The sequence below is a fragment of the Balaenoptera ricei genome, chromosome 7, assembly GCF_028023285.1.
Source record: "Balaenoptera ricei isolate mBalRic1 chromosome 7, mBalRic1.hap2, whole genome shotgun sequence".
NCBI lineage: Eukaryota > Metazoa > Chordata > Mammalia > Artiodactyla > Balaenopteridae > Balaenoptera > Balaenoptera ricei.
The window spans coordinates 82477201-82493313 of record NC_082645.1 but is presented as its reverse complement, the minus strand read 5'-3'; the positions used below and the strand labels follow the sequence as shown (position 1 = coordinate 82493313).

Here is a 16113-nt window from a genome sequence, read left to right as displayed (position 1 = left end):
GTGGGATGACTGAATTCTTTGAACTGATTGGTGGCAAAGGAATAGGACATTAAAAGTTCATTCGTTATTACTACTTTGTTTTTATAAATGCTGTTTTCTCCTTCAGATGCTTCTCCAGAAGCTGTTGGCACAATACTTGGAGTCAATACTGTGAATGGAGACCTAGGAAGCCCTTCTGATGAGGAGGACATGCCAGGGGGCCATCATGACAGCCCGGTTTGTTCCAATGGACCAGTTTCTGAGGAAAGTACTAATGGGACCCCCAAGCATTCTTTCAGGACTAGCTCTACTATGGAAATAGACTCAGAAGAATTAACCTCTACTTCTTCAAGGACCTCACCTCCCAGAGGACGTCAGGATTCACTCAATGATTATTTAGATGCTATTGAACACAATGGCCATTCCAGGTCGGGTGCAACTACTTGTTCGGAAAGATCCATGGGAGCCTCTCCGAAACTAAGGAGTAGTTTTCCCACCGACACAAGACTCAATGCAATGCTTCATATCGACTCAGATGAAGAAGACCACGAGTTCCAGCAAGACCTGGGTTATCCATCCTCCTTGGAGGAGGAAGGAGGGTTGATAATGTTTAGCAGGGCATCAAGAACTGATGATGGGAGCCTGACATCTCAGACAAAGGCAGAAGACAACGCGGTGGAGAACGAGGAAGTCTCCATCAATGAAGCTGCCTCCTTCGAGGATAAGCCAGAAAATCTTCCCGAGCTTGCGGAGAGCTCCTTACCCTCAGGCCCGGTCCCCGACGAAAGTGAGAATGCTCCAGAGCCTCAACCAAGCGCTGACCAGGGGAGCACTGAACCGTGTGGCTCTCAGGAGGTAGATCAGCCCACGAGTGGGGCAGACACGGGCACTTCCGACGCGTCAGGGGGAAGCCGGAGAGCCATCAGTGAGACGGAGTCCCTTGATCAGGGGTCTGAGCCTTCCCAGGTGTCCTCGGAAACAGAACCCAGTGACCCTGCCAGGACAGAGAGTGTGAGCGAGGCCAGCACCAGGCCCGAGGGCGAGAGTGACCTGGAAGGGGCCGACAGCTCCTGCAATGAGAGCGTTACCACGCAGCTGTCCTCGGTGGAGACGCGGTGCTCGTCGCTCGAGAGCGCGCGGTTCCCCGAAACCCCAGCCTTTTCTTCTCAGGAGGAGGAAGAGGGAGCCTGTGCAGCAGAGCCCACCAGCAGTGGCCCCGCTGAAGCGTCACAGGGTCCCGTATGCACTCCTGGTTCTCTACCTGTAGTGCAGGTGCCCAGTGGAGAGGAGGAAGGGCCAGGGGCAGGATCGGCCACTTCACCTGACCAGGAGGAGGCGGGCGAGGTCTGGCAGCGGAGGGGGAGCCTGGAGGGAGCTGCCGCTGCTGCTGAGAGCCCGCCCCAAGAAGAGCGTGACGCGGGGCATGCCCAAGGCGCTTGTGAGGGGGCCGCTGCCCAGGAGGAGGGCGCCACCGGAGGTAGGATGTACAAGACAACGTGGCTCGTGGCTCAGGCGTACCCGCTCAGAGAGGAGTCTTGTGCTTTTGTCCCTCAGTGGAAATTGTACTGCAGGGCAAATATTAGCTGAATTCTTCTCCTTGGGGTTCAACAGCTTTTTTTTTTCTTTTAACATCTTTACTGGGGTATAATTGCTTTACAACGCTGTGTTAGTTTCTGCTGTATAACAAAGTGAATCAGCTATACGTATACGTATATCCCCGTATCTCCTCCCTCTTGCGTCTCCCTCCCGCCCTCCCTATGGATCTTCTTTTGGTGGAATAAGAGGCCTGTCAAATAAGTCTTCAAACTTAGATAATGAACCTCAAGGCTCTGCATCAGTGCGGGCACCTGCTCTGCCTAGAAAGGTGGCCCGGTGGGTGGGGGCACCCCCGGTCCACACAGGCCTGGAGGCCTGGGATGCGTGCCGCACGCTGGCACATTCAGTGCGCCTGGGGCTCAGTCCTCTTGTCTGGACAGCGTGAAAAAACATAATGAATCTCTGGCGCGACCTGGGTTTGTAGATACAAAACCAAACAGGCCGAAAGCATCTACGTTAGTGTTATCTGTGAGGTTTTCAGGAACATCTTAACTCGCTCCTTATTGCATGAAGCTTCAAAACAGAAGGTTAATATGTGCTTTGCATCAAATGTCATATTTTTATACTGCCTTCTGCAGTATAAGAAATGTCAACTAAGTTAGGTGATACATTCTGACACTTGAAAACAAGCTGTTTGAGTGTCTGAGGATGCAAATTTACACATAAAATTTGTTTTATGTCTCAATGAATGTGGCTCAGTAGAATGATCCCTTTAAACTGTTCTATTATAGCTGCATCAAAAAGTCTGAGTATAATTTCACATGCCTAAGTAGCATAGACTCAGAAATAGAAATGATTTTCTTATTCTGTAACTTATTTTTCTACCTATCCCCTTCTTTTCTTCCTCCACCGTTTTTTGTTTTTTGGTTTTTTTTCATTATCTTGCGGTCATTGTGTGACCCTACAGCATTGGTGCATGACTAGGACAGATGCCAGGGTGGGAAAAGGCGGGGGAGGGGGAGGAATGGGCACGGACCGACATCTCCCTGGAAGACCCACTTCTGACTAAGCATCCACCTCCCATTCTCTTCTGTTGTTTCTGGGTCCTCATATGGGAAATGAGACAAAAGAGAGACAAGAGACTGGCCCCAGGATTTTTGTTAGGTGTTTTTTTTCCCAAAGGCTGTTTTGACACTGAAGGGGAAAACAATACCCAGGTAACTGTTTACCTTTAATCCTAGGTTCTCAAGCCAACGGCCACCAGCCATTGCGATCACTGCCTTCAGTGCGCCAGGATGTTAGCCGGTACCAGAGGGTGGACGAGGCTCTCCCACCAAGTGAGGACCTGCTAACTAAAGGGCTCACCTTGATCAAAGGGTTCAAGGGTGACAGGACCCACGGGACCTAAAGGATGGATGCCCCGTCCCCCAGAAGTAGGGTTCTGGGAGCTGCCACGTGACTTAGCAGATACAGTCTGGAAAGTGCTTGGCAGAAGACTCCCCTGTGGCACAGTTCCACCAAATGAAAGGGTAGCTGGGGGAAAGTGAATACTCTAAAGGAAAAGAGATCCAGATGTTATGGACAATAGGACGTATAATAGAAAAAATTTTAAGTTTGCATAAGGCAGTATGAATTTTCAATTATTAGACAAATAGGTACAATCTCTTAGAAGAACCTAGCTCTAGGTAATATTACTGCTTTTTATTCATTTACAACATTTTAAATCATTAACTACAGGGTCCTGTTTTTTTTCTTAGGGATATCCAGAGAAGTGTTATTAATTTCAGAAATTAGTCTGCTATTTTCTGGACCATGATGATTATCTGGAGATTTGAAAGATATTTCTTTTTTTTTTTTTTTTTTTTTTTTTGCTTTCAAGAAACACATAGCACTTAAAGGAGAGATGGGTGAGGACTAGGAATGCTGGGAAAGTTATGCGACCTGAACTCCAAGAGCTGAGTGATGCCCATGGCCAACCATAGTCTGAATGTAATTTAAACTCTATTTAAGTTTCTAGACTCCCTTAAAGCAATATTACTCTGTGAGAGCAAAGCATTTTGAAGAACAGTGATCAAGCTCAGTAAATACTGTTTTTAAGAACACATTGGAAAATAGATCTTTCTGCCTTACTGCTTTTCCTTCTTATTCACCTTCTCTATTCACCCATCTTATATGTGATCATGGCAAGAAGTGGACGCTTTTGGCCCTCTGTGTTTTAAAAATGGTGGGACATAGAGCGGGGGCAGTATGCATTTAAAGGGCTAAAATGCTGAGTGGTTAGTTTTGGTGAGTGCTGACAAAAGAGCTGAATGGTGCTCTGTACAATTTGGCAAAATAGTGACTTAATCATTTGTAAATACTGTTGTGCACAGATCCTCCCCTTGTTCATATATTTGGATAACTGAGGGTGGTTACTCATAGGAAACATATATTTTAAGCAGTTTTTAAAAATCATCCAAGAGATTAATTAACCATTGTGTCATCTTAAGCAGGTGGAGGGGAAAACTTCCTTACTGTTTACCCTTGGAGAAAATATTAGAGGCAGAAAAGAAAAGTATTCCTGGGTGATATTTAGACATAATTGGAGAGAAATGAATTAGGAACACCAGGAGAGAATTCTGGGAGAGCTTTGTTTACATGAGTATGTGGATTAATAGTAAGTAATCAGAGTTTCAGGCACCTGGACAGGAGGCATACCATTGCATCAGTGTATGGATAAATGGCATCCTCCTGGCCACATCCAATTGCTCTGAATTTTGTTGGATTCACAGTTTTGGTCTCTAGATTGTATTTAATAAAGACAGGTACTTTCCTGCTGAAATTATGACCACTATTTGTGCTGTTTCCATGCATTTGTTTAAACACTGGTATTTGCATTACACAGGTATAATACTAAATTTTAGAATTTAAAAAAATAAACAATGGGCAGTTCATTTTAATAAGTTAATATATCCAAAAGGAAAAAAAAGCACCGTAGTAGTATATCCAATTTAATGAGTAACTGATGAACGGCGAGGGGGAGGAATTCTTAAGATTTGTTCCCTCTTGTGCAACTTGCAGATTTGGGGATTTCCATTATCATGGACCAATTACAGATTATGGTCTGAGCATACCTGATTACTGTTCTGCCCTCACACTGCTTTGCCCTCTTCTATTCTCAGTCGGTCTCATCTTTTGACAGTCTATTTAATCACTTGGCTGCCTGTGCTAGTTGTGCGTCCTGCCCGAACCAGTTCTCTGCCTTCCTTGCCTCACTGGGCAGCTCTGCTACTGTCTCTGGCCATGCCTCTTAACTCAGAGCTGTGGCATTCTGCGTTCACATATTGTCTCTCAGGAGGCTCAGCTAAGGGGCATCTACTTGGAGTATGCAGATTGGCCTGTCTCGTAAATGACCTGGCTGAATTATTTTAAGGTTAGGGATTGTACTTTTAACATTATTTTCTATAATACCTCAGACTTGTATAGTGCTTCACAGTTTACAAAGAATTTTTAGCTTTTTAAAAAAAATTCTTTGTAACAATTTTGTGAAGTAGGTCAAGCAGGTCTTATCCGTAATTTATAGATTGATGGGTAGAAATCAAATAATCTGATTCTTTCACTTTATAGATGGAGAAATTGAAGCCCAGATAAATTAAGTAACTTGTTTAAGATTCCATGCTAGTAAAAGTTGAGACAGAGTCTCAAACATTTTTTTCTACTCTACGATCTAAGATTAGAATGGTAGGGATTGTTGTGTAGGTAGATGAATGTAAGTTTTGAAAGCTTGGTTAGTGGCAGAGTGGTGATATATTTTGGTATGTTATCTATTAGGCACAAGCATCACCTGAAATTAGAGGGTTTGGGGGCTTCTCTGAAACTGCATTATATTGTGTTTTAAGGGCAGTGCCTTAAATTGAGTGCCTTAAGAACCTGCTGTATCTTATTCTGAGGTGATTGATAGGCTGGCAGCTGGAGGTTGTTCAGGGCTGAAGCCCATTAAAATGTCATCAGCATAATGAATCTTGGTCTTTTTAGCATTAGGATAAGTGAAAAAAAATGGCCAGCTCAGCCCCCTTCTGAAAAACTATTTTATTTTTTTCTTTTTTTGGCTCCAGTGTAATTGTGACTTAACGCATTGCTGCACTGGAGACAACAGGAAACTGTTGAAAGGTGTTTTTCTCCCAAAAGGGTAGGAATAGGAATAGATTCCGGATGAACAGTCCGTAGTGGACTCTTACAGGATCCCAGGCTTATTGCCGTATTTTTAGGACTAGTGTATTACTTATGTAGTGGGTTCAAATGAGTAACTCTGGAAAAACACAGGGGGATGTTTATCATTTTTTGTGGTTGTGCACTTTGGTTATTAAAGCATCCTTTGAAATGAAGGTTTAAAAGAAGGTAATGAATCTGAAAAGTACAATTAATCTTATAGACTTTCTACTCTGTTTAAAGCTAGGGGCTCTTATTCTCTAGAACCTAAAAGTTAGTTTGGAGAAAAAAATTCACACTTTTAATCTAAAAAACTACTTCCTTAGGGCTTCCCTGGTGGCGCAGTGGTTGAGAATCTGCCTGCCAATGCAGGGGACATGGGTTCGAGCCCTGGTCTGGGAAGATCCCACGTGCCGCGGAGCAACTAGGCCTGTGAGCCACAACTGCTGAGCCTGCGCGTCTGGAGCCTGTGCTCCGCAACAAGACAGGCCGCGATAGTGCGAGGCCCACGCATCGCGATGAAGAGGGGCCCCCGCTTGCCGCAGCTAGAGAAAGCCCTTGCACAGAAACGAAGACTCGACACGCCAAAACTAAATAAATAAATAAATTTTTAAAAATGAAAAAAAAAAAAGCTATTTCCTTAAAAATCGAATATTATGGTCCAAAATATGCAGCTATTTGAGATTTTTAAAACTTTTTATTTAAATATAATGTACATGCAGAAAAGAGCACATTTAGCCTGCTGAATTCTCCCAAACTGTGCCCACCTGGGCAATCAGCACCACATCTGTGGTCCCTGGGAGGCCCCTTGTGCCCTGCTACCAGTCTCCAACCCCCAGTCCTGAAGGGCAAGGGGACCCACTGTCCTGACTCCCCAGAGCGTAGACAAGTTTAACTTACTTTCGTACTTTATACAAATGGTATCATACTTCTTTGAGTGTTTAAATAAGGAAAAAATAATCCATTAAACACTGATTTCTGGCACCTCTTACAAAGCTTTTTTCCGTAAAAGTACCTTTAGTTTATTGTAACTTCATCATCTCACCATTTTGGTGAGGATACCACGGTTATTATAATTTTTACAGTGGGTTTATAAACTTATTTCGCAATATTCAGGTACTTCATTTTCCTCAGTCCAGTTCCAACCAGGTCAGCTCCCTACTCACAGTCCTCTCACCGCTTTGAGTTACGTAGGAGACAGTTCAGTGCTGGCTTCCCCTGATATGTGATTCATCCTGTCTAGACACTGACCTTCTTCCCGGTCTCAGCACTCACTGAGATGTGTTCACGTCTTCATCTAATCACCTGGGTGGTCCAGTGGAGACCAAGGTCTAGTTTGAGAGGAGCGAGAAAGAAGAGTGATGAGATGAAGAGGGGCCATAGGGATGACCCCTGCCCACATATATGGATTGTAAAAGTTGAAAATACCTAAGACCTGCCCGGCTCTGCCTCCCTGCATCTGGGATTAATGCTGTGACAGTGGCTTGGCGTAGATTTTCATGCTAACTCTCTGACTTACCCTTAATGTCCAGCTATTTAAAGGGGGCTATTATATTTGTTTTTTTTTTTTTAAATAAAAATTATTATAATTTATTTTTTCTTCTTATAAAATCAATACATGTTTATTTTAGAGCCATTATAAAGTACAGATAAGCCAAAAGAAAATATTAATTACTCAATAATCAAACTCAAGGGAAACCACTTAAAACTGCTGTAAAACCTTCCATATCTTTTCCCTGCTTATTTATATACCTATTTCTTGCTTAATGTCCTTAACTGTTTTTTAAAAAATGACTCTCTGAAATGACCCACATGATCCGCTGATCTTGGCATCATATATATTTGTGCTATATCTACACTTTACCCCAGAACAGAAGACAATAATACCATCTCAATAGTACAGTTGCACGAAACCCCACACTCAGAATGTCATCATCTCGAAATTCTTAATAACTTTATTTTTAAATTTGGTAAACGAAGGCTGGCGAAACAACGGAGCACATAGTGGGGCCTTAGATACTTATCTCCCAGCATGCACTGCCTCCTCACCTTCCCAGGAACGATTCTCAACCACCTGCCCCAGACCTAGCAACTGTTGCTGCCCTCTGGCCCCAGGTGGGCCTGAGCAGGGAAGGGTGAAGTTTGGCACACAAGCACCAAGTTGCAGGGTGGAGTGCCAGATGACTGGGAAGGTCGGCCCTCACCCTGCAAATAACCCTGTGCTCAAGGAAGCACATTAAAGGGCTATTATATTTGAATCTCAGGGTGTCTTTTAAGTGTCCACTTGCTCCTGGATTTCAGTTTGGGGTATTGAGGCTGAAATTTAGTTTCTTGCGAGCCCGCACTTCGTGACCTCTAAGAAATCCAGCATTCGCTCCATGGGTTTGTCCCGTAAGTTAGCTGCTGTTTTAAGTTCTTGTTAATTTACGTCGGTGTTCCTTAAATTTTAGTGTGTCTAGGAATCACCTGGGAAGTTTGTTCAAAGTGTAGATAACTGAGTCCTGGCTTCAGATAGTCTGATTTTGAAGAGCTGGGGCGTGTCCTTGGCATCTGCATTTTGATTGATCCTCGCAGTGATTCTGACACATACTGTCAGAATCCCACACCTTGAGAAACATTCTCTAGATAACAGTTTTCAAACTTTATCATTGCTGTGAAGCTCTTTATGGAAGTGAAATCTTATGTGGAAGACTAATATGCACAACAGATAATGTTGGAGCTGCAGTGTTTAAAGTGGGGTTGGCAGGGGGTTCAGCAGCCCTACTCCTCAGGACCCCAGAGCCCCTGGCCCCAAAGGCTTAATTAACTTAGAATCTATTTTGGAAATTCTGGCCTAGACATAAGATGTTGCTAGGTCCTTCCTGAACGTAATGTGATAAAATGGGTGTCATTGCAGATTCATGTTATTTTAGAACTGAAAGCGACCTTAGCAATGTTTACCTCTGTCTTCTCATTTTTTAGGTAAAGAAACTGTGAGCCATAGAGGTGTAGTAATTTGTTGAAGGTCATGTAGCAAAGGTATGACAAAGCCATGGCCAGATACAGGCCTTCTACTTGCTAATCTAGTGCATTACACACACACACACACACACACACACACACACACACAACACATTGCTCTCAGTCTCACTGCACACTGATTATGTACCCCAGTTTACAGTGTGGCAAGACAGGGAAGTAAATGCCAAGATCCTAGTCTTCTAACCCTGCCTGTGTGATTTTAGCATTGTCTGTGAAAGAAACTGATACCAGGCCATGTGTTCTCATATGCTTTCTTAACCAAGAACAAACCAGGCCTCACGTAAATACTTATAAGATATTAAAGCAGCCATACCCCCACCCCCGCGAATAGATAATGATAGAGGACTGACCTTCCTACAGGCACCTCTGCTGTCTTGCCTGGATGGAAGGGTATTGACCGCTTGGGTAAGAGTAGATATATAGTTCACGAATAAGCCAATAGCATAACAGTCTTTCCCAGTTCAATGCCAACTGTCCACTTGAAACCAGCAGTATAGCATTTCTCTTTATGGGGACTTAAGTAACAACCTCAATTTAAAGATATGATATTTGATAGGGAGAGTCAAAGTGCATCCAACATCCCATATTCTTAGAAAGCAAATTTTTGGACCTTGTTTTCTTGTTTTTCCCATTGCATAGAAATGTCTTTATTGAAATACAAATTAAGGTTATTCCTGGCCTTTGTGGGAAGTGAATACAAGATCATTTTTTAAAATTTTTATTGGAGTATAGTTGATTTACAATGTTGGGTTAGTTTTAAGTGTACAGCAAAGTGAATCAGTTATACATACACATATATCCACTCTTTTTAGATTCTTTTCCCATTACAGAGTATTGAGTAGAGTTCCCTGTGCTATACAGCAGGTCCTTATTAGTTATCTATTTTATATATAGTAGTGTGTTTATGTCAATCCCAATCTTCCAGTTTCTCCCTCCCCCCCGACCCCCCGGTAACCATAACAAGAATCATTTTTTAATAGCTTTACGTTATTTAAATTATTTGTTCATTCATTACATGCTATGTGCAAGGCACAGTGGCGAATATATTTGGAGATACCCCGTCCTCCATTTTCCTACCCATGTGGCCCACATACAGGTCACATTTCTTGGGGTAAATTCTTGTATAGTTTATTCAAGGAGAAAGTTCCATCTTTGAAGATACTTTTTTAATATTCTTTTGTCAGAGAATGGAAAGTATGCAACAGTGTGTTTTCTTTTCTGCTGTAACTGCCAGAAAACTTAGAGCTAAGTTGTAGTGACAACCTTATCTTGGGAGCTTGGCAGAATCTCTCTCTCTCTGCTTCCTTTAGTTGGTTTCTGTTCTGTTTTTATCCCTAATTGACCTATCCTACATTTTTTTTAAAAATTGGAAGCTACTGTAAACATTCTTGGGGGGAAGGAATGGTCATTTGTTTCCATGTGCATTTGATTTGACATATAGTATGTGCTTGAATCATCCTGGCTCTAATGAGAGAGGAATGCAGTGGGAATACTTGTTCTCAGAATCCTTGAGATGGGAAAGTATGCGAGGAGCAGAGCAAAACAATGGAATGGATCAGAGGTTTTAGAAGATGGTTCCTGAAAATGCCTTTATGTACTTACTGTTTGTCAGCGTAGGCAGGCTGAGCAGGAGGTCTTTTGGAAACGTCCTACTGATGGGATTGTAGCTGTGCCCGAATAATTCATTCTTGGCAGCCTGCTTTATTGTGAGTCCGTGTTACCTTGGAGCATGAGTGACACGGAGTTACTTGTTGTCTGTGTGGTGCTTTTCCTCACGGAAAATTTTTCTTTCCCTTGCCATGTGTCATAAATTATGATTGGCTGAAATCAACAAAAAGAAATCTTTCCACTCCCAGCTGAGGCAGTCTTCAGTGGTCTTCTGGTGCTGGCTGGGATCTACCATGCAGGTTTTTGCAATACTAAGGACTTTGTTGGAATACTTGTTCCGTTCACCTCCAGAGTAAATGCCGTAGCTGGTCAGGAGCAAACATGCTTTCATCCTGGTCTCTAGGATTAGACCCATGGTGTCTGCTGATAAGCTGTGTGATCACATGGAGAGTTTTGAAATTAACAGAGCTGCTCAAGAGAAAGGTGCTTATTAATTTCAAAACATATTTGTCATAGAAATAGCAATGTATAAAGAACTTTCCTGGTTGGAGAATAGATCTCTGCTGTTTTCATATGTTCCTATATAAATTACCCTTCCCAATTGCAAGCAATTTAAAAATTGTTGCCTTTTGTAAAGATCAGCTCACGCTCTGCTTATTTTTATAGGGGAATGGCCTTTTAGAGAATTCACAGAGGTGGGATGGCTGGCCCCGAAGACTACTCTGCTTGCTGTTTTTACTGAACATGCTCTTACATATTTGTTGACAAAGACTAACACATTTCATGAGATTGCTTAAACATAAAATTAAATAATCTTTTAAAACATTGTATTTATTTGAGGTTGGAGACAGTCATTAACCTTGCTCTGAAAATGTATTCCTCTTTGGGAAAGTGTAATTGGAAGTTTGTAGATAATGATACTGTTTGATGACTAAGCTAGCACTCCTTTCTTCCGAAGACTACATCTACTAAAATTGTGTGTAAATATACACATGGAAATTTCCAGCTGTGAGTCTTTCATCTAAGTTGGAAAAAAAAAACAGAAAAATCAAGTTTTGGTGAAAATAAACATCAGTGCCAATTTTGATGTGAATACCTAAAGTATTATGATACCAACTAGTAATTTTTAAACACTGGTGCTCATACGTGAAGGATGAGCATTGTGGGCGGATCTGGGAGGATCCCCTACATTCAGGGATTCTTTAAGGGGTTGGTTATGCACACAGGAGCTGTTTTACTAACTGGTCAAACAGATTCTGGAGTGGACTTGGGGGGAGGTGCTGGATTATGCAGCCAGGTGTATGTTATTAGCCCCAAAGTATAGCACGTCAGGGAGAAAACATGTGCTGCTTGATGAGCCACATTAATGGCTTCAGCCGCTCCTCCTAATCCCTCTCCGTGCACTGCTGCTGTTTAGACTGGGAGGCACGCATTGACAGCCACGGCAGGATCTTCTACGTGGATCACGTAAACAGAACCACGACTTGGCAGCGGCCCACAGCTCCCCCTGCCCCGCAGGTGCTGCAGAGGTCCAACTCCATACAGCAGATGGAACAGCTGAACCGGCGGTGAGCATGGGCGGTTCTGTGGTTGGGCTGATGTTTACACAGTGCAAAATGGAAAACACGGTGGCCTCTTTCATCTCTGGGCGTCCTGTCATGAAGGTGGAGCTGTCGCTTCTCTCGATTCATAGACTTCATTGAATGTCTCTTGGTTAAAAATGAATAAGCGCACACACAGCCACAGCTTGCTTAGAAACTAGAGAGGAAATAAGTAATGATGACCCCTTTAGTCAACCCAAGGCATTGATTTTTAGTAAAACAGAGCATATACACTTGTCATTTGAAGCCAGATAGCTTTTTAAATATCTAGAATCTTCGTTCGTAATGCATCTTTATTAGTTACCTAAGCTTTTAAAAATCTGTCCTTCTTTTTCAAAAGCTAATTGCTGTGGAACAAAAGTTGTTCTTTTCTTTAACAATATAGGAATTTAGTTTTCTTTGGTTAAAGGCCACAATGTTTTTTAAAGTTTTATTAATTTGTTAAGAAAATGTTCCACAGACTATGGACAGAAGAAATTAAATCCAATGGATTTACGTAACAGATGGCCCAGAAGGTCAGGGGATGGGGGTTTGGGGAGGAAATGGTCAAGGCTGGGAAGATGGTGAAAACTTCTGGGCTCTGGGGGAGCAGTTGAGCCCCGTGTTTTAGAGGCTGCTGTGTTGTAACTCTAGGCTCCTGATTTTAGATACCAGAGTATCCGCAGAACCATGACTAACGAGAGGCCTGAGGAAAATAGCAATGCGATTGATGGGGCAGGGGAGGAAGCCGACTTTCACCAAGCCAGTGCAGGTAAGAGCCTTTGGGTTGGTTTGTTTTGTAATCTTGCAAAAATAGAAAACAAGTATGTAAGGATCTCCAAGAAATGAAGCTTTCTTTAAAAGGACTTTTGATCTTCATTAAGACTAGGTAATTCAACTCAAAAAGTCGAATTCACCAGACACCTCTTCTAATCCTCGGCTTTTTATTAGTACTAGAAAAAGAATCACAAAACCAAACAGGATATAAATTACTTTAATCTCTGGATCTGTGGGATAGTAGAAAAAGATGGAATCTGGTTACTTGTAAAATCTAAGGATGCATTAAAATGTTAATAGTGGGGACTTGCCTGTTGGCGCAGTGGTTAAGAATCCGCCAGCCAATGTAGGGGACACAGGTTCGAGCCCTGGTCTGGGAAGATCCCACATGCCACAGAGCAACTAAGCCCGTGCGCCATGCCTACTGAGCCTGTACTCTAGAGCCCGCGAGCTACAAATACTGAGCCCGCGTGCCACAACTACTGAGCCCGTGTGCCACAACTACTGAAGCCCGCGTGCCTAGAGCCTGTGCTCCACAACAAGAGAAGCCACCACAATGAGAAGCCTGTGCACTGCAACAAAGAGTAGTCCCTGCTCGCCACAGCTAGAGAAAGCCCACAGCAACAAAAACCCAATGCAGCCAAAAATGAATAAATAAAAAATAAATTTATTTTAAAAAATGTTAATATGACTAGAAATATTATTGAATTCCATTTTAATGTGATGGAGAGCAATTGGGTTTTATGCATGAATTTACAGAAAAGAAAAAAGTGGGGGATTAAAATAATAACAAACGATATAGGTGTTGTTTTAAAATATAGACAGAAGTGAGTAGATGTTTCTAGCACGTGCAGAGACCTCCCTGAAAGCCTCTGTGGTCTGCCCCGTCTAGATTTCCGACGGGAGAACGTCCCGCCCCACTCTACCTCCAGATCCAGGCTCACGTTGCTGTTACAGTCTCCCCCCGTGAAGTTCCTCATCAGCCCAGAGTTCTTCACCGTGCTGCATTCTAACCCTGTGAGTATCAAATCCGAGAGGATGTGAGGGAAAGAGCACCAAGCCAAAGGAAATTATCCTCATTTACGTCGTAAGAGTAAGAATGAAAATAGCTAAGTTTACCGAGCACCACGTGTGTTCCATGCTCAGTGTTAAGCACTACCCATGGCTTAACACATTTAGCCCAAACAAACCTATGAGTTAGATGAAACTTCCATTTTTCCAGATGAAGAAACTGAGGCACAGAGAGCTTAAATAACATGCTCAAGTTTATACAGCTACTAAGTGGGATTGCTGGGGTTAAAATCCCAGAGATGCTGACTCCAGAGTCTCTGCTCTTAATGACCACCTCGTTTTGCATGCACAAGTATAACCAAATATCTGAGAATTGACAACAGGCGTTGGTCGGATTGAGCTTTGAGATATTGGTATGGGCTCTCCAAAAGAAAGAATGAATATAAAATGTATACATTGCTGTAATCTGAAAAAAATAAATCCATAAATAGAGGAATATTTTAAAGATACATGAGGTTTGTATGGGAGATCAGGATTTTTGGGGGGGGGTAGTGGGAGGAGGGGGAATGGTGATGTGTTTAGGATGAAGTAGATTTAAATTTCCCTCCTTTTACTAATATGTCTATTCTTTAGAAGCCCTCCCTCTGTAATTTTGCGAGAGGCCTAAAAATGTTAGCATCAGCTAAAAGAATCAACCTTTTGTTAACCAGAAAGTTATAAAAAAGTCAGCCTTTTAATCATTGTTTAAATAGAGAGAAATCATTTTGACTGTCTCCTTCACTTGTTTTCTTTCATTTCCCCCAGTCTTGACTTTTAACATAAATTCTACCCCTTTCCTGATCTTGGTTCCTTAACCAAGAAACCCCTCGCTAGCTCCCAATCCCCACCCCATTAAGTCCTCATGACAGTCAGTTTCTCCAGCTCTATTCATGTGCCCCTTTCCCACATTTATTTTGGAATTACCGTCTGGAATGGGAGGTTTTAATTTTACTCAGGAAGTGTGACCCTCCTGGAGGCACTAGGGTATATGGAGTCCATGGGGTGACAGTGGAAAATGTTATATACCTGTTCTCTGGTCCTGAGCATGATATTTATCTCAAACATTTCTAGAAGAAAAGAGAAGTGTTTGAAAATATTATATAGTTTAAGCCAAAACTTGTGTTTTGGTGCGTGCGCGTGTGTGTATGTGAAGAAAAAAATTAGAGTGTGATAGGAAAGTTGGTTAGAAAGCATTTCTTTGTGATGTAAATCTTTTTTTTTTTAACATCTTTATTGAAGTATAATTGCTTCACAATGGTGTGTTAGTTTCTGCTTTATAACAAAGTGAATCAGCTACAGATATACACACGTTCCCATATCTCCTCCCTCCCGCATCTCCCTCCCTCCCACCCTCCCCATCCCACCCCCCCAGGCGGTCACAAAGCACCGTGCTGATCTCCCTGTGCTATGCGGCTGCTTCCCACTAGCTATCTATTTTACATTTGGTAGTGTATATATGTCCATGACACTCTCTCATCCTGTCACATCTCACCCCTCCCCCTCCCCATATCCTCAAGTGCATTCTCTAGTAGGTCTGTGTCTTTATTCCCATCTTGCCACTAGGTTCTTCATGGCCTTTTTTTTTTTTTTTTTTCCTTAGATTCCATATATATGTGTTAGCATACTGTATTTGTTTTTCTCTTTCTGACTTACTTCACTCTGTATGACAGACTCTAACTCCATCCACCTCATTACAAATACCTCCATTTCATTTCTTTTTATGGCTGAGTAATATTCCATTGTATATATGTGCCACATCTTCTTTTTTTTCACACACACACACTGTATTTTATTTTTACAAGAGATAAATAGACTTACACCAAGCATTGTACATGGATGACCACAACAAAAGCAACAATGATTGCAATTACCAAACATGAAACACACTCATACTATGTCATAATATTGACATTCAGTCCAGTAATCCTCCACTGTAACAGCTCCTTTACTTTGCAGTGAAAATTGATTTGTATATTCTTTGCCTCTTGAGTCCTTGTGGGATTTTTTTTTTTTAATTTAGACAGAAAGTCACAAAAATTATACTCATCCTCATCAGTTCACTCAGTCCCATGTAACTGATTTTTTTTTTCATCTTGATCTTTTGTTAGCACTTTTATAAGTTCATCAGTTTTTCATTAGAGTTCTGAAAATGCTTATTCATTCAGTTCAGCAGTACAGTCAGTTACCAGAAACCTGTACTTGTCAGAGTCTTTTCCATGAATTTCTTGAAGATGAAAGCCTTTTATAGGAACATATTTGCAAAAGCATCAGAGTACACCCAGAACTGTCTGTAAATGACAAAAGACTTAATAATGACCACTGTTAAAGATTTGATGAAAGTTCATAATAATGCAGTTGACAAGAAAATTAGTTA

General features: G+C 42.1%; 1 protein-coding gene across 6 annotated transcripts in view; it reads left to right on the top strand.

The window, feature by feature from the left end:
• HECW2 (HECT, C2 and WW domain containing E3 ubiquitin protein ligase 2) overlaps positions 1-16113 on the top strand; it is a 363403-nt gene that overhangs the window by 216451 nt on the left and 130839 nt on the right. For all 6 annotated transcript variants that reach the window (XM_059928399.1, XM_059928397.1, XM_059928396.1 and 3 more), the window contains 5 exons: positions 107-1456; positions 2757-2852; positions 11750-11900; positions 12581-12684; positions 13582-13706. In XM_059928399.1, coding sequence (XP_059784382.1) covers positions 107-1456; positions 2757-2852; positions 11750-11900; positions 12581-12684; positions 13582-13706 — 1826 coding nt within the window. The remainder of the gene's footprint in view (positions 1-106; positions 1457-2756; positions 2853-11749; positions 11901-12580; positions 12685-13581; positions 13707-16113) is intronic.